Below are 27073 nucleotides of genomic sequence, written 5' to 3'. Positions count from 1 at the left end.
TTTTTTCACTATTTTAAAATGTTTTATTCATGTATTTATTATTATAAAAGTCCTTACCCATCTATGGGGCCCAGGTAAGCAGGGATGACAAGTGGAGGGAAGTTGGTAGAAATTAAGGGGGTCCAAGGCCTGGCTATGTTGCATATGTTTTTGTTTTTATTATTGGTTGACTTTTTTTTACATCCATTGTGAAATCAGTGCATTTCAAAAAAAATAATAATGTGAAAACCTGTGTTGAGCTCCATTAGAAGTTCAGAACTGCCACAGACAGGCTAGGAAAAGAAATCTCAGGGGTCACTTCCACAGCCACCAAGCAAAGTGGCCTGACTGTTTGCCTGCTTCCAGCTGATCCAGGTTTGAGTTTACGGCATTTATTGGAGATCCTCTCCCATTTCCCTCCCTGCACATAACACTGAATGGCCACCTCACTGTCCTATCCATTACATCCACTTACCTTCCTTACTGCTGGGAATGCTGTGGGCACGCCCACTGGGCGACCTCCTGGGCAGAAGTTTTTTGGAATCTCTTCCTAGTCTGGAAGTAGTCACAGAAAGAGGGTGGGAGTGGGAGAAGATCCCCTTCCTCAGACCCCCTTTCATACACAGTCAGGAGCCCACTTCATACCCATTCCAGAACCACCACCCTGTCCCAGAGATACTTGTATGGCTGGGCAGCCAACTAGCTCACGACTACCCACCAGCAGACCCTGGCTGTTGCACAGATCTGGTAAACAGCTGAAGGGACTGCTCAAGAATAGTTTTTCACTGGGGCTAAAATCCACTCTCAGCAGACTTGTCTTTGTGCTGAAGCAATAGACAAATACCATGAATAAATGATTAAATGATGCAAAAATATGGATTTTAATCTCCACATCTATGGTTAGCCCCTAGTTTGTTGTTGTGTGCCTTCAAGTCATTTCCGACTTATGACAACCCAAAGGAAAACCTTTCATTGGGTTTTCTAGGGCTGAGAGTGTGTGACTCGCCCAAGGTCAGCCAGTCGGTTTCTATGGCTGAGCAAGGAATCAAACCTTGATCTCACTGGCTCTCTAAGGCTCTAGTAACTTATGTTAACATACTTCACTTAATCCCTCTCCCTTAACCTCTCCTGAACAATCTTGGAAGCTTGCCATTCAGCTGCATACATTAACCTGCTTGGGTATAATTTCAGTGGAAATTATATGTGAAGCTTCTCTATCTTGTGGGCAAATAGATCTGGCAGTGCAGTCTTCCACCCCTGTCAAAGATAATATCCAGCGAGCATGGATTGGGCCTTGGGACTCTGCAAGCCAATTTTTCTCTGAGTCCGGGCAAGTTTACCATTTTTAGTGACGGCACAGAAACTGCTTTGGCCATGTTTTTATTCATAAGGTTATTATTATTATAGTGGTCCCTCCACATTCACTGGGGTTGGGGTGAAGGATTCCCATGAATGTGGAAAATCAGCAAAAAACAAACAAACACAAACTCAAAACACTCTTATTTTTACCTTAGAGAACACCTCTCTAGAAATCTCCAGGACCTCCAGTGTAATTCTATAATCAACATCTGCCAGATGTTGATCATAGAATCATTCTGGAGGACCCACAAATGCCTAGAAGAAGAGTATGTTAATGCACAGATATAGGATGGGTGACATCTGGCTGACCGAGACTATGTGTGAAAGGGATCTGAGAGTCCAAGTAGACCACAAATTGAACATGAGTCAACAGTGCAATGCGGCAGCTAACAAGACCAATGTGATTTTAGGCAGCATCAATAGAAGTATAGTGTCTAGATCAAGGGAAGTAATAGTGCCACTCTATTCTGCTCTGGTCAGGCCCCACCTGGAATATTGTGTCCAGTTCTGGGCACCACAATTTAAAAAGGACATTGAGAAACTGGAGCGTGTCCAAAGGAGGGCGACTAAAATGGTGAAGGGTCTGGAAACCATGTCCTACGAGGAACAACTTAGGGAGCTGGGTATGTTTAACCTGGAGAAGAGAAGGCTAAGAGGTGATATGATAGCCCTGTTGAAATACTTGAAGGGATGTCACATTGAGTAGGGAACAAGCTTGTTTTCTGCTGCTCCAGAGACTAGGATCCTGAACAATGAATGAAAGCTACAGGAAAAGAGATTCCCCCTCAATATTAGGAAGAACTTCCTGACAGTAAGGGCTGTTCAACAATGGAACACACTCTCTTGGAGTGGAGTCTCCTTCTCTGAAAGTCTTTAAGCAGAGGCTGGATGGTCATCTGTTGGGTATGCTTTGATTGGGATTTCCTGCATGGCAGGGGGTTGGATTGGATGGCCCCTGCGATCTCTTGTAACTCTATGATTGTAGAGAAGTGGTGTAATTACAGAAATCAAGGTATGTAACATTACCTGGACTATTGCTGTTTTAGGCTGTGGAGAAAGAAGTTCTTATCTTTGTCATTGATGAAGCTCAGTTCATTGATACAGCCTCATGGGATTTCCTGAATAACCTGCTAAAGAAGATTGCTATCTTCATTGTCATGTCTTTGTCTCCTATCAACCACAAGGGGAGATTATCTTGTCCATCTGCAGCCCAAATCATGAACAGTCCTGACACAACGTATATTCAGCTAAGGGAGTTAACACCTTCAGTAATTATCCAGAAGGCATGTCAAGACCTTGGGGTGATCAGTATTGCCAGGGAACTTGAAACGTAAGTAGAATCTATGAATCTGTTAGCTGTTTAATGTAAAAGCAATTCTTAGTTGACAAGAACAGAGTTTCATTATTGCTTTTATAGGGACCAGACAACATGCTACCTGGCTTATGGCCTACATTGATGAAGGCGGTGATGCCTTTCTGACACGTAACTAGTTTCTTTGCAGTTCCCTTCTTTGGCCAGAGCTGAATAGTGGTACAAAATATGTCCTTACCTGACATGATTTAAATGCCAGTTAAATACCCACTGCATGTTTTTTGTGGGGGTGGGTGGGCTAGGCTATATGGCCATGTTCTAGAAGAGTTTATTCCTGACATTTCACCAGCATCTGTGGCTGGCATCTTCAGAGAAGATTATCTTCTAGAACTCATCTAGAACATGGCCACATAGCCCGAAAAATCCACAAAAAACTATGGATGCCAGCTATGAAAGCCTTCAACTTCACACCCACTGTATGTGCTGATAATTTGTGAGAGGGTGCTGCCCATGATCATCAATAAACATAAGCAGAGATGTCTGCCACTGCATGACTTAAATGGCTTGGAACCTTGAGAAAAATTCTTGTATAGTGCTGAAACATAGAATCATTGAGTTGGAAGAGAGTTGGGGGACTGGCATTTTTTCCCCATTGTGCCAGGGATGACACTATATTTCTGCCCATTCATTACAGTTTCCTTCCTTCATTCTTTCTTTCTTGGAAACTTAACAAGGACCAGCAGCCAAAGGCTTGGTGACTAGGGACCACCACTTGGAATAATGTTGTTCTGATAGACATTGTGGATAACTAATTTGGAAATTTACAAATATTGTATGGAATACACACACACTGTGTGCCTTTACCAGCAAATGTTCACATTTGCTTGGGAAGCACCTTCACCAGTACTGTACTTAATTTTAGATGATAGGTTGCACATCATAAACCAGCAAGTGACAATAAGCAAATTAAATGTTTGAGGACAGTGGGAGTTATTTTTAAAGGCGCTCCTGTCAGCTTCTAAACCTTTATTGGAAACAATAACTAATTTTAGTGCAAGCAAAAAGACATACACATTTTGCATGTATCATGAGAAAAAGAGCAGACAAAATGTATAAGGAATATTTTTATATTTATTAAAATAGTAAAAACTTAAAAGTGGCAACTTTATAATATTAGACTAAATTATGCAAATCTGAAAACTATAGCACTAAATTTGTTTTAGAATGTGCTGTTGGTAGAATTTTGAAATTAATAAAATTTTAAATTGTTTCCTTTTCACACAGTCTAATAAAGGCCAGCATATATTGATATTTCAAAATTTTCCATTAAAATCATTTGATTTAAAAGAATAGTTAGGCTCAAGTTTAAAGCAACAGCTGCTGCCACACTGTTTAAATTATGAAAGAGCTCTGTTGCAATCATTCTTCTCTCTGTAGCACTATAGCAGGCAAGCAGGCTTTAGGAGGGGAATCTTCACAGCTTTAGGTGGCCATTTGCTGAAACTCCTAACTTATGGACACTCATCAGAAGTAGTTGCAAGTGCTAATAGCCTTTGTGCACAGCCATTTAAGCAGTGACATTTCTTGAATCCCAGAGTTTGCCATCAACAAGTTACTGCTGGTAGAAGATGAAAGAACCAGAGTAGTGTGGCAATGCATAAACAGTGCTTTAAATCCTTGAATTCACGTGTGACAGTTCCCTCCCTCTCCCCTCCTCCCATGCCAGATTTTTAATACAAAGAAGCCATGGAAATCCATTTTATTGTGAGGAGCTTCTCCGGAATCTGCATCTAAACAATGTGCTTCAGTTCCACCTGGTGGAGGAAGATGAAGAAAAAGAGGATGAATGGGACAGCCTTTTCAGTAAGCTACTGTTCACATGGCATAGCTTTCCGTTCAACAAGTTCCAGAGAATGACAAATTCTCAGTGTGCTTAGTTGGGAAGGACAGAGAATGACCAGTTGTGGCAGGCTAATTTTTACAATGTCACAATATATCTTTTATGAGAGGCTAAAGGTAACTCAGATCATGCAGCTCACCTGCCACAGCACTTATGCAGTCTGTTGTTGAGCTCAGCAGGAGAGCAACCAATCGTACAACAGGATACAGTCACAGCTCAGCTGATGGTGCAGAGAATCCCTCAGCCAGGGAGACAGCTGAAGGTCCAACGCCACTCCCTGCCTCCTGATTAGTCAGACATGAAAGGGTGGTGCAATATAAGCCCAAGGCCTACAAAATAATGAGAGTTTCCCCTTTTAGAGGAAAAGTGCATAGGCTTTCCTGAATCTTTCCTTTCTCAACTGAACCAATAAAGGTGCATCTTAAGCCCCATATGAAGTGTGACATCCTTGGGCTTATTTATAGTCCTATCACTGTCACAGACACAGGGGAGGCCTTTCCTGGTGGCTATTCTCACAGTGTTGAAGAGTGGGTTGACTCCCATTCTACTCTTCTTCCATCAGCAGGGAAATACTGCATTATCTAGACCATCTTTGGACTACAAATTAGGCTGGCCCCTTCCCTGATTTCTTTTTGCCAGCAGACAAAGACATTTTAATATATAATAATCTCCAGGGATGCGTTCATCATATGGGGTGTATGTTTAATTTATGTTTTTAAAGCATTTGTATGTTTGATGTAATTTTATATTGTTTTAGCAAGATGATTTTAAATATTTTTAATTTTTTATTGCAAAGTTTTTATTTTATTTTTAGCTGTGAGCCACCTTGGGTCTCTTTCTGGCATATAAATAAAATCAAATCAATGCAGCCACAGTCTGCAGATCTCAGTGACTGATAATAGGGAGACTTGGAGGTCTTTCATTCATAGGGTCACAGCGAATCAGTCGACAGCAGTTAAGAACAAAACAACAACAGCACTTTGTCTTAGAAAATTGCTTTTACTCTGCCTTTAAATAATTTATTTTCACATTGTGTTTTTTCCTGGGCCATGGAAACCTACTGGGTGACCTTGGGCATGTTACATGTTCTCAGGAAGACAAATGCCCCTCTGAACAAATTTTGCCAAGAAAACCCCATGATAGGTTCAGCTCAGGGTTTCCATAAGTCAGAGATGACTTGAAGGTACACAGTAACAACAACTTTGGGGCCCCTAGTGGGCTGTAAAATGATTTGTAAATATTTTTAATAGATGGTAATTGTGATGTGATTAAATCAAATTATCTTGCTGATGGTTTTTTTTCTCCTCCATGAAGCTACTACTGTTCTGAAAAGTCAAGAATCCAAAAACTTAAACAGTGAGGCTGAATCATACATTTGCACAATCAAGCAGAATGTGAAACTGCACAGCATAATGCTACCTCCAACATTAAAAGGTGAGGAGGTGAGCTAATCTTTGTGAAATGCTATCTTCTTCTTGAAGCCAGAAACCATATAAGTCCTATGATTCTATTACTTGGAAGGCTCATACAGCCACCACATGTAAATCTGTTTTGAGCAGCCCAGTAGTGCTTTTTCATGTGAAGCTTATTACAACATATTACCAGAGACAGAGTTAGTACTATATATGCATAGCAACTTCCTAATTTTTAAAATAACTTTCAGTGGTAAGCCCTCCCTGATTCCCTTTAAACAGTATGTCTTCTAGCGACCCACCTTATTCATTGATCCTGTGAGCACACAGGATGCTAGTCTCATACTTTTCCATATAGTAAGATTGGACCATACCTATGATATGTTTGCTTTTAGTAGTGAAGGATGAACATCCTCAGGTGGATTGCTCTTCCTCATTCTGAAAGACAAGAATGGAACAGATCTTTTTAGGTGACCATAGTTAGAGGAGATATTGTTTAAAGGGAATCAGGGAGGGCTTACCACTGAAAGTTATTTTAAAAATTAGGAATGTGACACTGCTTCAAATATTTAAGTAGGGCTTGGAGCTACAAAATTGATTTGAAGTTCTTTCCCTTATCAGGGATGATGAGGGGGAACAGCAGGGACAATCCTCAGGGAAAGTGCAGGGGACCCTGGGAGTGCCACCGCAAGGAACAGCCACTGCTAAGCCTTGGAGGTGTGTGGTGGTGGTGGGTGACTCCTTGCTGAGGGGGACAGAGGCAGTGTGTTGTCTCCCTGGGACAACAGGAGGTGTGTTGTCTCCCTGGGACAAAATTCTGTGATGTGACAGTGAGGCTGAGAAGACATGTCAAACCTACCAACCATTTCTCCTTCCTTTTGGTCCATGTGTGAACCAATGATAGTGCAAGGCACAGCCTTCAGAATATCATAAGGGATTTTGAGGCTCTGAGGAGGAAGCTGAAAAAGCTGGATGCACAGGTTATCATCCCATCTCTTCTCCTAGTTGAAACAGGGATGTAGCCAAGGGGGAGAGTCTGTGGGGTCCGGACACCCCCTTCCATTAGATACAATGAATGGTGTGTGCTGCTGCGCCGCCGTACCCAAGCCCCATTATAATGATGATGATGATGATAATAATAGTAATAATTTGTTTTATTTATATACCGCTATTCCAAAGATCATAGCGGTGAACAGCAAGTAAGCTAATTAGCAAGTAAGCTAATTTGCCCCCAACAGTCTGGGTACTCATTTTAGCGACCTCAGAAGGATGCAAGCCTGAGTCGAGCTTGGGCCCTTTTGCTGGTCTTGACCTTGCAACCTTGTGGTTTTAAGTGAATGGCTGCAGTACAGGCATTTAACCACTGCGCCACCAGGGCTCCATGGTGATGGCACTTAGTCTGGAACCCCCCCCCCCCTTTCCCAAAACCCGGGCTCCGCCCAGAGTTGAAAAGACATATTCAGGAAGGGAGAGGAAAATAGTAGATGTGAACAACTGGCTCCACAGATGGTGTCACTGATTCTTGGATCTTGGCCTGCAGTTTCAGAAGCAGGACTTCAGGCAAGGGGTAGGTTGCACCTGAAACCAGTGAGCAGAAAGGTTTTGGGCAACAGTCTCAAAAATTTGATCAGGATCAAAATGGGGTTGTATTATATGTGAAACCAAAGCTTAATCCAAATGTAATAATATCAGATAATTGTCAGAACCAGTATATTAGGTTCAGTTATAACTGATTAACAAAGTATATAAGAACCAGTAATAGAGGTTCTGTCTCAAAGGGGTGAAAGGGGGGGATGGGTAGTAGAATGGAAAGTTTTAATTTAGCTATAGCTTAGACTGGAGGCATACCATAGAGGGGGGTTAGTGGAATGTTAGTGATAAGGGCTTGAGAAGTGTCTTGTGTCCAAGGTTAACTGGCCTGGGAGGAAAATGGTAACTATGGTGATGTGTGTGTGGATGGTCTAGTTGGGACTGAGTATGGAGGAGTTGGATTAGGGAGGGGCGATGGGCTTTAAACTGAAGAGAACTTTCTTTATGCTTTAGATTTTGCAAAAACGTGTCAGTTGATTGTTTCTGCCTTAGTTCTTCAATAAACTTCTTTTCTTTTGAATGAGGGTTTTTTTTTGTGTGAAACCATGGTCTGACATTTACAGATCTCACAATAATAAAGGCATATTTATAGTGGTGGAGATTAGAGTGAATAATGTTAAAATATTAACAATTGGGATATATGTGCCAATAGAGGAAACATATAAATATTATAAAGCATTAATGAATAAGGTAATATATTTGAGTTATGAGACCTCCAAGGAAGGAGACTCCACTAGACTCCAAGGGAGTTTGTTCCACTGTTGAACAGCCCTTACTGTCAGGAAGTTCCTCCTAATGTTGAGGTGGAATCTCTGTTCCTGTACCTTGCATCCGTTGTTCAGGGTCATGTTCTCTGTAGAAGCAGAAAACAAGCTTGCTCCCTCCTCAATATGACATCCCTTGAAGTATTAAAACAGGGCTATCACCTCTTAACCCTCTCTTCTCCAGACCAAACATCCCCAGCTCCCTAAGTCGTTCCTCATAGGGCATGGTTTCAAGACCCTTCACCATTTTAGTCACCCCCCCTTTGGGCACACTTCAGTTTCTCAATGTCCTTTTTGAATTGGGGTGCCCAGAACTGGACACAGTGTTCCAGGTGGGGCCTGACCAAAACAGAATAGAGTCGCACTATTACTTCTCTTGATCTAGACACTATACTTTTATTGATGCAGCCTAAAATTGCATTGGCCTTTTTAGCTGTTATTTGTACCATAATCTTATGGCCTGGAAAAAGTGCAGGCACATTCTTGCTCCAAGCCCTTCACCAATGCAACCATTTATTTCTCATCCTCTGTTTGCGGAGCCTGATAGGTGGACTTGTTTCCATCCATGGTACAGCAGGGTTTTTTTTTTTATGGTGAGAGACCTATTTGTACATGTTAGACCCAGGTCCAGAGAGTGTCTGATCAAGGCCCTTTCCCCCTTTGAGCCCTCTTGGATGCAATTGAATCAAACTGCATCCTTTTTAGCTCAGCTCGTTAGGAGGAAAGAACGCCCTTGCTCACTTACTCTGTTTGAATGCATGTGTATAAACGAAGATACTTGCATTAAAGGCAGAGTGGCAAAAATGTATAAGTGGTTGCTACACAAGACTTTCAGTTGTGGGCTGATTCATAAAGTGGGGTGGGAGATGGATTAAACATTCAAATTCAGAGTGGCTTAAAATCTGGAACATATAAATCTAATTCTTTAGTCCTGAAAGAAACCACTCTTAAAGTTGTGCATAGATGGTACCTCACACCACTGCAACTTGCATGCATTACTAAGAACCCCACCTCATGCTGTTGGTGAGGGTGTAGTAATAGAGGTACCTTCCTGCACACATGGTACGATTGTCCAAGTGTATTTGCATTTTGCCATTCAGTGGTTAATTTAGTTTCAGAAATCACTGATCAAAAAATTGTCCCTTCTCCAGAACTTTTATTGCTTTCAGTGTTTATTAATGAAAACAAGACATTACACAATAAAGATATTATTGCATTTTTGTTGACAATGGCCAGGTTTAAATTGCCATGGCTTGGAAAACTGGAAAGGTCAATATGACTGATTGGTGGTCTTGATTTTGGAATTTTTGGTTTATTGAAAAGCTCACTGATCAATCTAGAAGGTTGTGGAGGTGGAATCTTCCTCTGTCTTTTGAAGAACGATGGTCCCCACTTATATCTTATCTCAACAACACTGGAGAAGAAGTGGGTCTTCCTTTGTAATACGATTCCCTTTCGATGACTGAACTGGTACAAAGAAGGTATCTCTGTGTTCTGAGTTCATCCCTGTTTTTATGTAATGTTGCCCTTTTACATCCCATGTGACCTTGAATTTTTGAAGTTGGTTTTTAAAAATCTGTATTTTAGCTTGTTTTTGTTTTTGTTTGTTATTGTTTTCTGCCTTTTTTTAGTAAGAAATAAAATTTATTTTTTTAAAAAAGGAGACAAATGGGATCTCTCTTGGGAAGCCTAGTTTTCCAAGTACCACTAAATACCAGTTTTATTCCACAAAATGTTATGTTCTCTTTGTGTGCAAGACTTGTGCATCTAAAGAGGTTCCCAATTATGCTTTATCACAACCAAAATAGCAAAAATTAACACAGATTTGGGTCAAGGGAAAAAAAACCTAGAAACTCCTGCCCCTTTACAATCTCCACAATTGCAAAACTCTATCAAATTTTCTTTTTATACATGGTTCCAAACAAACATGTCCAGGCTGTATAAGAGATCTATAGTTTAAACACGAGAGAATGAAGTGAAGGTACATAAAATCATTTGAAAACAGAATCGAGGAAGAGACCAAAAAGGGGAGGCCTTGGTATTTTGGAAGAGAAGCAGCAAGATCTGGTTTGGTTTGAGACACTGTCACTCTGTTGGATCACACTCTCTCAGAAAGGAGAGTGGAAAACACAACTCACAAAGAGAGCAAGATCAGACTTAAAGTAGCAAAAGAAAAACTCTTTTGGCTAAGCAAGAGGTCTCAAACAGACCAGGTGGTCCACAAACTCATAGACATGTCAGGACCATTGAGTTTATCAGACAAGGGGAATTGGAAGTATAATGCGATGGCAATCTGAATGCAATCATGGGGTTTAACGTTATTGCGTGATAACCCACTACACACAAATTCAGACAATGGGAAGTCAGTCTGAACCAAACGCAATCATGTGGTTTCACGTTATTGTGTGATAGACTGCCACGTGCAAATTCGGGCAATGGTATGCTATTTTCGAGCAATGGGAAGCCAGTTCGAATGCAATTCACGTAATTGCATGAAACTAGCAACTTTAAGTGAATGTGTTTTGGGCCCATTTTCTTTTCATTCAAATTTAAGAGAAATTACTTCCGTTTGATAAACTCCTATGTGTCACACTGGTCTGAAACTGACATGGATGTGGCCACAAGGAGGAACTGGAGAAGAGTTTATTACAGTTCAAGTGGCAAGTGTATGAGTCAGCATTTGGTGAGCTGTGTATCATGGGAAGTCTGATGTAACATGTATAATAGGTGAAGTCAGCCAGCAGTGCATCATGGGCAATGTTCTGATGCAACGGGTACTGGGTATGAAACCAACCAGGTTTCACTGGTGGCATGACTGTAACATGACTTTTAAGAAGAGTACCTATATAAGGGAGAGGATAATTATTTCCATTGTTGGGTTGTTATGGTCGGTGGTTGGTGAAGCACTTTGTTAGTTTGTATAGCTGTATTTAAGACGGCTATCTGATACTCTGTGTGATTTTTGTAAATAGTTTGCAAATAGTTTGCAACAAAGATTAAAAAGCCCTCCTGCTGAGTGAAGTCTCACTGTCCAATCAAGAGCAAATCCTTTTCTCTATCACAGAAGCTCATGTGATGGCATATTTGTTGGTGTCCAGCAAACCTCTCTCTGGATCTCAATGTCAACTCATTTCCTTGTACCAGTCTGATGTTCCTGTCACTGGCTGCAATGTACAACTCTTTGCTTCTTTTTTGATAGCCATAGCCTTGGAGGGCTATTCTTGCAAGCTACATTTTTCTAGCCATTTATATTTCTGGATCCTCATTTGTGTTTTGTTCTTATGATTAGTATAAATCCGCGGCCAGTTGTCCTGGCCACAATAGGCTCAAGATGTGTCCCATCCAAGAGTACATATCTGGGGACAAAAGGTCCCGAAACATTACTTCTGCTTCCAGGGCATCCCTGTCTATGGGGGACATGTATAGCCTGGCCAACTGTGGCAGATGTGAGCCTGTGGCAGATGGATAGCTGTTTGCAGCCCGAAGCATCCACTTTATGCTAGAAGAGTTAAGGGTCCCAACAAATCAGGGATGCTGTTTTACTTAGAGGCCATTCAGACTACCTTTGGCACAGAATTGTAACCCAGATTAAAAGTGGCAAGTTCCCACTGGCGCTGGTTTAAAGACAGCTGGATCAACAAAAACAGTTTGTGATTTATTACCCTCTTAACCCTCTCCTCTTTACTTACAGTTGATCAACAGAACCGAACAAAGAAAAGTCTCTTATTTTGACTTGGAATTCAGAAATGCCTTTTTTTCTCGAAGCATAGCCTCTTGGGTAAAAATAAAGAACCGGAGACAAGATACTTTGTCGCAAACATTGAAGACTATTGGAATTAAGTTGAGTCATAATTGCCCCATTAGAATGGTATCTTTAAATTTATAACTTTAGTGTAACAAAGAAAATATCTAGGAACCAATAATGAGTATAAAATTGATTTATCAATTCTTTATAACATAGTGTGATAGCATAAGCATATGTTTTAACCACTGTATACCCTAGACAGCATTAAGGGACGACATATGGCAATTTAAGGTACCGAGTTCAAGATTGTGGATTTAAAACAAAAAGGGTAGGAAAGTGAATAGGAAGCAATAAAGACTATTAATTAAAAAAAAAATAAAGACACCTGGATCAGGGGTTTGCACACCTGATCCAGGGCAAATCCCCTTAAGAGCGATTTTTCTGAAAGTGGATTATTTCTCGTTTCTTTTTGGAAAACCCATTTCTTCCCTGCTGGCCCCGGTCATGATCAGGTCAAGTTCAGGGGAGGGATTTAGGTCAGAGGGTGGGCAGAACATGCCTCCCCTCTTGCACCAGCTTTTTGCAAGCGGCTTTCTCTCTCTCTCTCTCTCTCTCTCTCTCTCTCTTTGTAATTTTTATTTTGACAGATTATGCAAATGCTTGTGCTACAGATTGATACATATTGATAAAATGTGTATGCTTGTGCTACATTTCCCTTTCGTTTGCTTGCTGCAGCCAAAATAAAAGCAATGAAGCAAAGGCTTCTTTGGGGGCAGATCGGAGGACAAACCCCAGAGCAAGGATGCTTGTGGTTTGGGGAAGATCAGAGGACAAACCCTAGGACAAGGATGCTTGTGGTTTGGGGAAGATCGGAGGACAAACCCCAGGACAAGGATGCTTGTGGTTTGGGGCACATCGGAGGAGTATTCACATGGAAAGGAAGCTTGATTAAACACAATTGACAATTTGACAGAATATGCGAACCTTGCTGCTAGGTTTTTAAAAGGGGGCGGGGGGAAGCACTCATGCCATTGACAAATGGCTGCATGTCACGTCACCATTGACATAATTTGATTGACAACAAGGAGGCTCCATCTTAAACCACAATTCTGGTGACTGTGAACATCTGTGGGGTAATCACAGTAAGGGTAGTGGGAACTTCTTACCCGGGAGATTCGGTATGGGAGTTACCAGATCTGCCCAGGTCTACCCAGGGCAAATGCCCCAGTGGGAATGGAGCCTTAATTCAGATTTCTGTAATGACTCAGGGAATGGAAAAGGAGTTGTATTGTAGATCTGTTACTCATGAGTAGTGTTGTCTCTGCTACCAGGAAAAATGAGTCAATCCTCGTCTGTTTCTCTGCTTTGAAGGATTCCTGGTTTTCACTATTGTTATTGGGACAGGCCTGGATTTTTTTAATTTTTATTTTTGCCTTTGGGTGGCATTTTAAGATGTATGGGGGTGATAAAATAAGATAATGTTCGGAGGTTAATTCAGTAGTTGCTAGTCTCTCACCATGTTGCCCTGTCCAAGGGGGACAGGGTTGTCCTTCCTTCCAAACCTGTACCAGCCATTTCCATGAGAAGCTTATGTGAAGCTCTCTTGAAGTTCCCAGAGAAATCTTTACTCCCCACACATCTACTTATTAACCATCCCCAGGAATGTAGGCAGCCAACACCATCTTGTGCCAGGATATCCCATCATCCGGTACAGTATTTAATTGAATTCAGCATTAAAATACCACACACAACTAAAGTGTGTAAGTATACATTATGGCAGGAAATCTGAGGCACCTGGATTCAACATCATTACATCTGCACAGTATTGCCCAGGAGAGCTGAATGAAGTGGCCAGGGCCCTTTTATATTCTGCCCCATATGAGCATCATGTAGACCACTTGGCAGGCTGCTGTGAAGAGTCTGCATGACTCTTTAAAGATTAAATGTAATCTCAGAGCAAATGTAATCTCAGAGCCATTGGTAATAATCTTTGGGAACTCCTGGAAAACAGGAAAAGTCACAGCAGACTGGAGGAAGGCAAACGTGCTATTCAACATCTTTATCAGTGACTTGGGGAAAATAAATGTTTTACCTTTTTTGGAGGTAAAAACCTCAAATACAGTTGGCCCTCCATTTTTGTGGGGGATCCAGTCTGGACCCCACTGCAAAAATGGTGACTCACCTATATTCAAGCCCCATAGGCAAGTGTGCATGGGGTGCACCCCATTGAAAATAATGGAGGTTGCCCCTCCATGAATATTCAAGACTGCAGACCTCAAGTCCACAAGACTGTAGTAAGGTTAAGAGAGGTAAGAGAGAGCCAGTGCACTGGGACCTTACTATTTGCGGTTTCTAGCTCCAACAAAGGTAAAACAATATTGTTTCTAATATTGGGATGGGATTGGCATGTTTTACCTGAACACCACCTACATTTTCCTGATGCAAAGCATGAAGGTTTCTTGAGAAATTCAGTGTCCTCCTCCTACAAAGTGGCCTGTGGCTTCACAAAGGATGGAGACATATTGGATTTCAAAGAAAGTTTCATTTTTGTTTTGTAAATGGATTTTAAATTTCCTGGACTTTGAGAATCTCCCAGAAACATGGTCAAAAAGAGGAAGTTCAACCTGTAAGAAATACCCCTCCATACCATCTGAGAACAAAGTCAGCAAAATGCAGGCCAATGACTAACATCTTCAATAATTTTTCTCCTGTATGGATTTTAGCACATTGCCTGATGAAGATGCCAATGGAGCTTCGAAAGCTTCCAACATGTATATTGTGCATTTTGGTTGTCGCAATAAAGGTATCATTGTTTGGATGTTATTGATTTTGCTATATGGCCAACATGGCTATCTCTGGATGTTTCAGGCAACACATACCAAGATTTAGGGAAACATATATGGCATAAGTATAGACTACATAATAAAATACTCTGGCATACTTCTTACAGCTATGTGAAGTCTAATAGAAAACTCAAACCGTCTCTTCTTTTCTTGAGGAGTAATAAAGTCTTATCAGATGTCTCTGGCATAGTGTCAACAGAGGAACATGAATTTTCAAGTGCTACCTCTCTATTTAGTGACTTTCTGAGGAACAGGAAGAAGACATCACCAGTTTATGTTAAGTGTTCCATGCTCTATCTCAGCAAGATGTGATCTGAGTGTTTCCTGTGTTATACAGTACATGGAGTCTGCCTTGTCTTTTCTTTATAAAGTTTGATACAAACTCTGCATCTCTATTTTAAATATCATTCTAGAACTGTCTCGGTATTCTGACTGTACTATTGTTATGGGGCGCTTTTTAGGCTCAATTATTTAGCATGTGCCTTCACTACTTTTCTGACTGTATGGCAATTTTATCTGCTTAGGAATTGCCCTGGCTGAGCTAGACAACATGAACCCTTCAGAACAGATGGTGGTGAAATGTGCATCTGTCATTGGTGTGACCTTCACCACAGAACTGCTTCTCCATATCCTCCCTGAATGGACAAAGATGAAGATGAACCAGACACTGGCAGCCCTGGTGGAATCCCATATCTTTCAGTGCTTCTCTGAAATAAAAGAATTGTATGCCACACTGAAAGAAGATGAATTCTCAACTGAACTCCAATTGTCCTCCAAGACTGTTAAACCAATGGGGAAAACATCTGGTAGGCATGTTCCTAGGAAACTGATCTTATGAAAAACTTTCTAATTTGGTTGCTTTGAAGGCCAGGAAGACATATGGGTATAAACAAGACCATTTTTATATGTGCATTTTATGTTAAGCTGCTGAATAGTGAATTAAGTGTAATTTAGGTAACACCGTGTTACCCAAAAAGCTGGGGTCCTGGGAGGGCACCTACAAATAATATTTGAAAGGGAAATATAAGATAACTCAATTTAAAGAATATCTTGGCTGGGACAATATTCAACCTGGGATCTTACCCTTTTATAATGGTTCCAAACCACACAGAACTCCAGAGGCAATTCCAAATCAGGCTTCTTAATTTTATTAGTAAAATAACCATCACACGTGTACACACACACACACACACACACACACACGAACTTATGAAGCAAAGGTGAGAGAAATAGTGACTGAGGGTTGCTAAAAGCTGATACTACCTTTCCTGTAGCTCTGATCTGGGGCATCGGATGGAGATTGATTCCAGGTGAGATTTAACCAAGGCAGAATAGAGTGGTACTATTTCTTCCCTTGATTTAGACACCATACTCTTATTGATACAGTCTAGAATTGCATTGGCTTTCTTAGCTGCCACATCACATTACCAGCTCATCTTCAGCCTGTGTCCACTAAGACTCCTAAATCAATTTCACATGTACTACCATCAACCCAGATGCCATCCATCCTATATCTGTGCATTTCATTTTTTTTAATTTCCCAAGTGTAGTATCCTACATTTCTCCATGTTGAAATTCATTTTATTAGTTTTGGCTCTGCTTTCTAAACTGTTAAGGTTATTCTGAATTCTGATCCTGTCCCCTGGGATATTAACTACTACTCCTAATTTAGTGTCATTTGCAAATTTGATAAGTATGCCTTCTCTCTGTTCCCTGTTAGCATTTTGTCATCTTTTCCTTGCAGCGGCCCTGCTATGTCTTTTCTCTTCCTTTTGCTAAAGCCATAACCAAACAGCCCCTTTTGTTGTTTTTCATCTCTCTAGCAAGCTTGAGCTTATTCTGTGCTTAGCTTTTCTTACTGTCTCATTACATGAGCTGGCTATTTGTATGAATTCTTTGATGATTTCCTCATTTTTCCATTTCTTATACATGTCCCTTTTAAAATTTAGCTCAATTGAAAATTCATTATTATTATTATTATTATTATTATTATTAATATCCCAGTCTTCTCCCAAGACTGGGTACCAGGGTGGCTTACAACATTAAAAAACACCATACAATTAAAAACATACAAAAACAATACATTAAAATAGGATTAAATTACTACAATAATTAAAACAAATTCAATGCCAAAATATCAAATACTTTAAAAAGATAAAAATGCTTAAAATATAGTACCCCAGGCCATTCTTTAAAAGCATTCTGTTTTGAATGCCGGTCTGAAGAAAAAAGTTTTCGCCTGTTGGCGGAAGGCCATCAAAGGAGGGGCCATTCTGGTCTCCCTGGGCAGGGAGTTGCAGAGTCTAGGGGCAGCCGCAGAAAAGGTCCTCTCTTGTATCACCACCAACTGTACTTGTGATGGTGGTGGGATGGAGAGAAGAGCCTCCCCTGGGGATCTCAGATCCCAGGCTGGCTCATATAGGGAGATACAGCCTGCCAAATAGCCTGGACCTCAGCCATGTAGGGCTTTATAGGTCATTACCAGCACTTTGAATTGTGGCCAGAAACCAACGGGCAGCCAGTGGAGCTGTTTCAACAGGGGCATTGTGTGCTCTCTATAACCTGCTCCTGTTAGCAGCCTGGCTACAGCTCTTTGAACCAGCTGAAGTTTCTGAACATTCTTCAAAGGCAGCCCCATGTAGAACGCATTACATTCGTCCAAACATGATGTAACCAAGGCATGTACCACTGAGGCCAGATCCAGCGTCTCAAGTAATGGGCACAGTTGTCACATAAGTTTTAAATGTGCAAAAGCACTCCTGGTCACTGCAGAAACCTGGGCTTCCATGTTAAAAGCTGAGTCCAGGAGTACCCCCAAGCTACAGGAAAAGAAATTCTACCTCAACATTAGGAGAAATGTACTGACAATAAGAGCTGTTACACACTCCCTTGGAGAGTGGTGGAGTTTCTTTCTTTGGAATTATTTAAACAGAGGCTGGATGGCCATCTGTCAGGGATGCTTTGATTGTGATTTTCTGCATTGTGGGGTGTTGGACTGGATGGCCCTTGTGGTCTCTTCCAATTCTATGATTCTATGATAACTACACAGCCACTATCCTAAACAATAAAGGGTCTTTTCTTTCTTGGTAGCATTATTAGTGTGTTTGGTAGCGTGTATAATGCTATCTTTAAAAACACTTCATGCAACTTCTTGTTGAAAACAAAAGAAAGAACTTAATTTACAAAGTTTATTATATTTTTCTTATTCAAGCTTGTTACAGTTTTTGAATTGTTTCAGTAGTTACAAATCTTATCACGTTCTCTCACTTAACACACTGTACTTTTCCTTTCACTCTTGGTTCACATAGAACCTATACCCAGCTTCTTTAACTGTTAACTTCAAGTTATCTGCTACCCTAACAATAATTTTAGCTGAACTTCCTCAGTTTAACTAATCTTAACAACATCTGCTCCTCAGACAGCTCCTAATATTGTCCACAGCCTTCCCAGCTGTAATCCTGCAAGATATCAACACACATTTTAATTCTGGACTTCTCTTCTCACTAAATTGGGTAACTAATTGCTGCCTTGAATCCCTATATTGGGAGAAAAATGGGATATAAGAAAATAACAACAACAACAACAACAACAACAACTAAAACCTCTCAAACTGTGCCTCGCGGCAGTCCCACTCAGCCCCCTTGCTGCTAGCTCAAGATGAAGAGGAGCCTTTGCTGAGCAGCATTTGGATTTTGCTCATCAATGAATTACAAATCCGCCTAACAATTGTATGTGTCTAGTGCACATTTTACCAGTTTGTATGCAGGAATATCATGGGGAACCTCGTCAAAGGCCTTAGTGAAATCAAGATATGCTATGTCTATTGTTTAGCAGGGGAAGCCCACAGTCTTGTTCAGTTCCTTCTTAAGACTTTTCTGTATGGACACTGAGGGACCTGCTGCAATCACCTGCAATACTTGTGGGATGTTTGTCTTCTAGCCCACAGATGTGGGGAACTTCACCTGCACTAAGTGCAAGTTGGTAGCCCTCTTACAAGAGAAGGTACAGCAGCTGGAGGCCCAGGTAGCTACACTTCAGCATCATAGGGAGCAAGAGGTTTTTCTGACCAGAATGGACCAGAAGGCCCTGGATGGGAAACACATAGAGGAAGTTGCTGGGGAGGAGGAGGTCAATTCACATACAACAGAAGTAGATAGTTGGAGGAATGTCACACGCAGAAGTAGGGAAACTAGGGAACGTTCTGTGAGCTTGCAGCTGCAGAATCAATTTGAATCTCTATTATCAAGGATGATGAGGAACAACAGCAGGGACAGACTTCAGGGACAGAGCAGGGGAGCCTGAGAGTACCACCAGAAGGAACAGCCACTGCTAAGCCTTGGAGAAGGCGTGTGGTGGTCGTGGGGGACTCCTTGCTGAGAGGCACTGAACCAGTGGTTTGTGGGCCTGACAAGATGTCTCAGGAGGTGTGCTGTCTCCCTGGGGCAAAGATCCGTGATGTGACAGAGAGGCTGACAAGACTTGTCAAGACTACTGACTGTTACCCCTTTCTTTTGGTTCATGTGGAAGCCAATGATACTGCAAGGCACAGTCTTCAGAATATTCATAAGGCATTATGAGGCTTTGGGTAGAAAGTTGAAAGAGATGGTTGCACAGGTTGTCATATCATCTCATCTCCCAGTCGAAGGGCACGGTCCAGCAAGGGAGAGGAAAATAGCAGAGGTGAATAACTGGCTCCGCAGATGGTGCCACCAAGAACGATTTAGATTTTTGGATCATGGTCTGAGGCAAGGGATGGGTTGCATCTCACGCCAGTTGGCAAAAACGTTTTTGCCAATAGTCTCAAAAATTTGATCAGGATGGCTTTAAACTGAGTTATGTGGGTTAGGGAGATAGTATTCTGGAATGCAAAAGGGCTGGGGAAAATAGTCAAACTGTCATAGAGGGAATAAGGCAAACAGTGCAAGGACCTAAAAGTGGGAGGCAAAAAAATTTGCACAGGCAGCAAGTAGGGGGGACCCATGGTCTAAGATGCCTCTACACTAATGCACAGAACATGGGTAATAAGCAAAATGAACTTGAACTCCTAGCACAACAAAGCAAATATGATACAATAGACATTACTGAAACCTGGCAGGATGAATCTCATGATTGGAATGTAGGAATACAGGGGTATAACCTTTTTAAGAGACATGGGCCAAACAGAAAAGGAGGAGGAATAACATTATATGTCAGGGACATTTACACCAAAACATTAATGTCTAGCAAATTCCTCACTTGCCTTGGAGACAATTTCATTGTCCAAAAGGTGGAAGAGGCAACAAGGGGATCAGTTATTTTGGATCTGATCCTAACCAACAGCGATGACCTAGTTAATGGAGTAGGATCCTTAGGTGGGAGTGATCATGTACTCCTGGAGTTTGTTATACAATGGAAAGGAGAAGCCAGGCATAGTCAGACACACATTCTAGACTTTAGGAGAGCTGATTTTAGTAAACTTAAAGAAATACTGGGGGTGATCCCATGGTCAGGAATACTAAAAGAGAAGAGAGTTCAAGATGGATGAGAGTTCCTCAAGAAGGAGATACTGAAGGCACAATTTCAAACAGATCCAATGATGAAGAAAAATGTTCGTCGAACTGGATGAACTAAGGCGGGTTTACAGACCGCCTTTTGGGACGGTGTCACCCGCCCCTTTCCCCGCTGTATCAGGGCCTCAGCTCCAACCCAGCCCCCCTCAAGGCCCCGATCCGCCACTTTCACGGCTCAGGGAAGCTGCAAAAGGCTGTTTCCCCGCACCTGGAAGGTTGTCCTGGGGCTTCAAGCCCCAAGGACACCCGGCGATGTCGGGAGGAGAGAAAAGGGCTTGCTTGTGCGCCCTTTCTCCTCGTCGTTGTGGCGCAGCCATGTCTGAAGGCTGCACCCAGGGACGCAAACCCAGAAGGAGCTCTGAAACGGGGCTCCTTCTGGGGTCGCGGAAAGGGCGCCCTAGGTGCCCTGGCGCGGCCCCAATACGTCACAACCATGCCGCCTCATTTGGAGGTGGTGCGGTCGTGACGTAGTGATGGTGGTGGCCGTGTGGAACGGCTGCCTCCATTTTCTATATGTGGAGCGCGTACTAGGGTTAGGGGTGTGTGGAAGCACCGCCCCTCCCTAACCCTAGTACGCTCTCGTCACATACTTTCTGGCGGTGTGTAACTCGCCAATGAAACTTTCAACTGAGCTAAGTTTTAAATGGAACATGTATAAGAAATGAAAAAACGGGGAAATCGCCAAAGAGGAATTCAAAGAAATAGCAAGCACATGTAGGGGTAAAGTCAGAAAAGCTAAAGCGCAGAATGACCTCAGACTTGCTAGAGCGATTAAGAACAACAAAAAGGGCTTTTTTGGATATGTCCACAGCAAAATGAAGAAGATTGAAATGGTAGGGCCACTGCATACAGAAGATGGAAAAATGCTAACAAAAGACAGAGAAAAGGCAGAATTACTCAACACTTTCTTTGCCTCAATCTTCTCAGAAAAGGAAAAGGGTGTTCAACCTGAGGACAATGGAGCAGAGGACAGATTAGTACAGAATAAGTAAAGAGATCGTACAGAAATACCTTGTTAATCTAAATGAATTTAAGTCTCCAGGACCAGATGAACTACATCCAATGGCATTAAAAGAACTGGCAAATGTAATATCAGAGCCATTGGCAATAATCTTTGAGAACTCCTGGAGAACAGGAGAAGTCCCAGCAGACTGGAAGAGGGCAAACGTTGTCCCCATCTTCAAAAAGGGAAAAAAGAGGATCCCAACAATTATTTTCCAGTTAGTCTGACATCTATATCAGGAAAGATTGTAGAGCAGATAATTAAACAGAGAGTCTGTGAACATCTAGAAAGCAATGCCATAATCACAAAAAGTCAACACGGGTTTCAGAGAAAGAAGTCATGCCAGACAAATCTAATCTCTCTCTTTTTTATTTTTTTAAAATTTTATTGTTTAATAAAACACATTTCACATCAATATACAGTACATTACATATCATGCTAACAACATCTAAACATCACATTACAACAGATTATGACACATAATCAGACAAAAATATAACTTCCTGAACTTCAAATAAGTCATTTTATGATTCAAGCTCATAACCATACAAGCCTCATTTTTGGTTGTTGGAATTTGGATTAATGTCTTTCTACATGCCAAAATGTATCTTCTTCTAGCCTTGTTGCCATATCAGTAAACTCATCTAGCAATGTCAATTTTTATTCCTTAATCGTATTGCCTTATCGTACGTAATCAAATTATTCGTTCTTGGCCTTTTTCTTACTTAGATATACATGAAGCGGTTTCCAAATCTCGCCATGCTTTTCCCAATCCTGGCCTCTTAACAAAACTTAAGTTTATCTAACTGAATCAGATCTGTTAATTTGTCTAGCCATTCCTCTATCGAGGGAAGTTCCTCTAACATCCATTTCCTGGCAAACACCATCCTGGCACTAGTTGTTATATAAAATAATAACTTACCATGTTTATGCTCCAAATTATCATCTTCATACATACTTAACAGATAAAGTTTTGGGTCCATAATTACATTGGGTCGTAAAATTTCTTTCACTATTCCATGGATTCCTTTCCAAAATTTGTTAACACTTTTACAGTTCCACCATACATGCTAAAAGGTGCCAACCTCATGCTTACACTTCCAACATTTGTTTGAAAATCCTTTACACATTCTGGCTAATTAAATTATTACTTGATTAAATGGTCCCAAGATCTTAAGCAGAATATTAAGTTAAGAGGTGATATGATAGCCCTGTTTAAATACTTGAAGGGATGTCATATTGAGGAGGGAGCAAGCTTGTTTTCTGCTGCTCCAGAGACTAGGACCCAGAGCAATGGATGCAAGCTCCAGGAAAAGAGATTCCGCCTCAACATTAGGAGGAACTTCCTGACAGTAAGGGCTGTTTGATAGTGGAACACACTCCCTCAGAGTCTCCTTCCTTGGAGGTCTTTAAGCAGAAGCTGGATGGCCATCTTTCGAGGATGCTTTGATTTGGATTTCCTGCATGGCAGGGGGTTGGACTGGATGGCCCTTGTGGTCTCTTCCAACTCTATGATTCTATGATTCTAGGTATTCCTGTACTTATTCTGTCCTGCATTGCTCCTATTGTGTCCTCTGCTCCATTTTCCTTGGGTTGAATACTATTTTTCTTTTCTGAGAAGACCAAGGCAAAGAAGGTGCTGAGTAGTTCTTCCTTTTGTCTGTCCCGTTATCACTTCACTATCTTCTCCACATAATGGCCCTACCATTTCCTTCTTCTTCCTTTTACTATGGGCATACCCAAAACAACTCTTTTTAATTGTGCTTAACCTCCCTAGGAAGCTTGAGCTCATTCTGTGCTTTTGCTTTTCTGACTTTACCCCTACATATGCTGTCTATTTGTTTTAATTAATCCTTGGAGATTTCCCCCCTTTTCCATTTCTTATACATATCCCATTTAAAACTTAGCTCAGTTGAAAGTTCCTTAATCATCCATCCTGTCTTGAGATACCTCCCAGTTTTCCTTCTCATTTGAACAGTTTGAAATTGTGCCTTCAATATCTCCCTTTTGAGAAACTCCCATACATCCTGAACTCCTTGCTCTTTTACTATTCCTGACAATGGGATTACCCCCAGTTTATCCCTGAGTTTACTGAAATCAGCTTTCCTAAAGTCTAGAATGCATGTCTGACTATGCTTGGCTTCTCCTTTCCACTGTATAACAAACTCCAGAAGAACATGATCACTCCAACCTAAGGAACCCACCACTTTGCCCCATTGACCAGGTCATCCCTGTTGATTATGATCTAAAATGGGTGATCCCCTAGTTGCCTCTTCCACCTTTTGGGAATGAGGAATTTGCTAGACATTATGTTTTGGCAGAATTTGATTTCCAACAAATATCAGGATAGTTGAAATCACCATCATTACTACATCTCTCCTTTCTGAGTGTGCGGTCACCTGTTCTAGAAAGGCATCATCCAATTCCTCCATTTGACTTAGGGGTCTGTAGACTCCCACAATAACATCCCTGTTGTTTCTCTCTCCTTTAATTTTTATCCAGATGCTCTCCATCGGGCTTCCAGGATTTAAGTCCTCGATTTCTTCACAGGTGTAGGCATCCCTGACTTGTAATGCTACTCCCCCTCCTTTGCTGTTTGGCCTGTTTCTCTTGAAAAGCTTATACCCATCTATTACTACATTCCAATCATGAAATTCATCCCACCAGGTTTCAGTGATGCTTATTATATCATATTTGCTTTGTTGTGCTAGAAGGTCATGTTCATCTTGCTTGTTTCCCATGCTCTGTGCATTAGTGTGGAAGTCTCACAAATTACGTTCACACTAGAACTCTCTTCAAATGTCAACACTCCGGCATTTGACAATTGGTGCCAAGCTGTTGGGATTTTGAAACCCCGAAGTGCTTTGAGGAGAGTTCTAGTGTGGAAGTTATCTGTGAGAGATCTGAGTTTGAGGATCTCTGTGACATATTGGCGGCAGAGGTGGCACACAATGTAAAGAGGTTTAAGAGATTTGGCAGTGTCACATTGTCACCTCCGGCACAATTTGGTGACAGTCTGTATTAGACCCACAACCCTGTTGTTTCTCTCTCCCTTAATTTTTACCCAGATGCTCTCAACCTGGCTTCGAGGATTTCAGTCATGGATCTGTTTATATGTGTGTGTATTTATTTATTTATTTATTTATTTATTTTTATCCCACCGTTCTCCCAAAGTGGGAACCATGGCAGCTAACATATATAAAAGACAACAATTAAAATTGTACAATTTAAATCATAAAAATACAAAAATACATATATAAAATTTAAAACATACAAAGTTTAACATGTGTGTACACATGCTTAATGTATAATTGTACTCCACTTCCTTTCCTATTTGCTCTTTGAACTTTGGTCCAGGAAGCCAAACAATTCCTGTCAGCACCATCGGAGCCAGTTGTTCACCTCCACTATTCTCTCCCTTCTTGAACTGTACTCTTCCACTGGAAGGAAAGATGAAATAATGACTTGCTAATCCAGACCCTTCATCTTTCTACCCAGAGCCTCATAATCCCTTGTGATATTCTGAAGACTATGCCTTGCAGTATCATTGGTTTCAACATGGACCAAATGGAAGGGATAATTGTAAGTGGGCTTCTTGAGTCTTATTAACTTCCCCATTACATCATGGATTTTTGCCCCGGGCAGATAGCACACCTCTCAAGACAGCTTGCAAGGCCCACAAACTACTGATTCTGTACCTCTAATCAGGGAGTCCTCTTTCACAACCACACACCTCCTCTGGGATGTGGCAGTACAGTGGTGCCTCGGGTTACGAAATTAATTCGTTCCGCGGCCGCTTTCGTAACCCGAAAAGCCTTCGTAAGCCGAATTGCCATAGGCGCTAATGGGGAAAAGCCGCGATTCCGTGTAAAATAGCGCCGAAAAGCACCAAAAGTTTTTTCGTAACCTGAAAAAACATTCGTAACCCGGAACAATAATTCCCTATGGGATTTTTTCGTATCCCGAAAATTTCGTAACCTGGGTATTTCGTATCCCGAGGTACCACTGTACTGAATCTTCCCAAGGCCCCAAGCATGTTCTCTGAGGACTGCTACTTCTGCTTGTTTTGCTTTCCCCATCATCACTGATAAGGGAGAGAGCTGAAAATGGATTCTGCAGATCCAAACGCATAGAATGATTCCTGGTCCTTCTATGTCTACATGCCACATTCCTCCAACTGTTTGTCTCCTGTGTATGGGGAATGTCTCTGAACAGGAGGTCATTTCCCATACACAGGTAAAATATAATTATGGGAAATGTCCTCCTCCTCAGAGACATTCCCCATGTGTTCCTCAACCAGGACCATCTTTTTCACTCTTCCTATAAAGTCCCACACACAGGTAAAATATAATTATATACATGAACTATATGGATTTAAGAACAGGTGTATGATGTAGGGAACAGCATGATGTAGGGGAAAAAAATCTGATTTCTGTTTTATCCAAATATTTGTATAGAGCAGGAATAAAAAACATTCTCATCCCTGAGGGACTCATGGGACTCCCACAGGAAGGTTACAGCCACACACTTTCTTTCCTTGGTGTGCAAATGTAGGGATTTCATCTCTTTTTGATGTAATCTGAAAATTTGTGGGAGAGGCGAGGTGTCTCTCATCCTGTAGCTATTGCCACATAGTTCATTGAGGGCTGGGAAGAGAAGCTCTCCCATCACCTGGCAATCCTAAAGCCCACTAACAGCAGCATTAACCCCCACAACACCCAGCTGCTTGGCTGGACTACAGGAAATGGGAGGGACTCACAAACAGTAAACCATGCTGGATGTGGCTATCATACCAGTCATACCAATCTATTCTGCAGTTTGGTTTAAGCTGTTAGTGTTTGTTGAGAACCATGGAAACAGTAGGTCAGTGCAAGAAGAATTCAGTACTTTTACAGAGCAAATGCTGAACCTACATTTCTTTTTCCTCTTTCAGATCCTGGATTAGTTGTTTCTAGTAGGCTCACTCAAGAGGAGACAGTGATGCAATGCCGAGTCATGAGGTTCTGCACTCCACTGTTACAAGAAGCAGCCTATGAGCTCTGGCTGAAGAATCAGCAAAAGGCCTTGCATCTCAAATGTGCCAGTTACCTGGAGTGGCATGCTCACCGCTGCAGGTGCTGTGGAGAAGGTGACTTCATTTCCTTCCACCGTTATGCAGTGGAAGGCATGCTGGAAAACATAGATGCACGGGAGGCTAAAACTGAAAAAATCACTGACGAGCTGAATCAGACTGCTTTGAAGATTGTTTCTGAAACACTGAAAAAGCTAGAACCATCCAAACATGAAGGTAAAAATCCTTAGCTGGAATGAGTCTTTGATGATGGTAGTACAGCAGTCTTTTCCACAGTCTAGACTAAATTCTGTCTTTAAATGATCTGTATCTGGAGAATGAATGTCTGGTGCAGTCACAGGAACATGATGGAGGAAGCGTAGTAATTTTGCAGAGCAATCAAATAAGAAATAAAAACTAGGGGTAAACTGAGTTACTGAGAGAGAAGTACAGCAGAAGCAAAACAAAACAAAAAATCAACACAGCAAGGCAGGTTAACATTTGTAGGAATGGCATCCTGATGAAGGAGCCCCACTACATGCTTACACACTTTGCAAGGAGTAGCTG

At 41.5% G+C, this 27073-nt stretch overlaps 1 protein-coding gene across 1 annotated transcript in view; it reads left to right on the top strand.

Annotated features, from left to right (window-relative positions):
* The window catches only part of ADCY10 (adenylate cyclase 10), a 152892-nt gene that overhangs the window by 60618 nt on the left and 65201 nt on the right, over positions 1-27073 (top strand). Inside the window, exons 4-8 of the mRNA XM_042462329.1 lie at positions 2385-2668; positions 4377-4513; positions 5865-5984; positions 15429-15710; positions 26390-26743. Coding sequence (XP_042318263.1) covers positions 2385-2668; positions 4377-4513; positions 5865-5984; positions 15429-15710; positions 26390-26743 — 1177 coding nt within the window. The remainder of the gene's footprint in view (positions 1-2384; positions 2669-4376; positions 4514-5864; positions 5985-15428; positions 15711-26389; positions 26744-27073) is intronic.

This window comes from Sceloporus undulatus, chromosome 4 (assembly GCF_019175285.1).
Source record: "Sceloporus undulatus isolate JIND9_A2432 ecotype Alabama chromosome 4, SceUnd_v1.1, whole genome shotgun sequence".
Taxonomy (NCBI): Eukaryota; Metazoa; Chordata; class Lepidosauria; order Squamata; family Phrynosomatidae; genus Sceloporus; species Sceloporus undulatus.
Note: the sequence above shows the minus strand (reverse complement) of the source record. Positions and strands in the feature narration are given on the sequence as shown.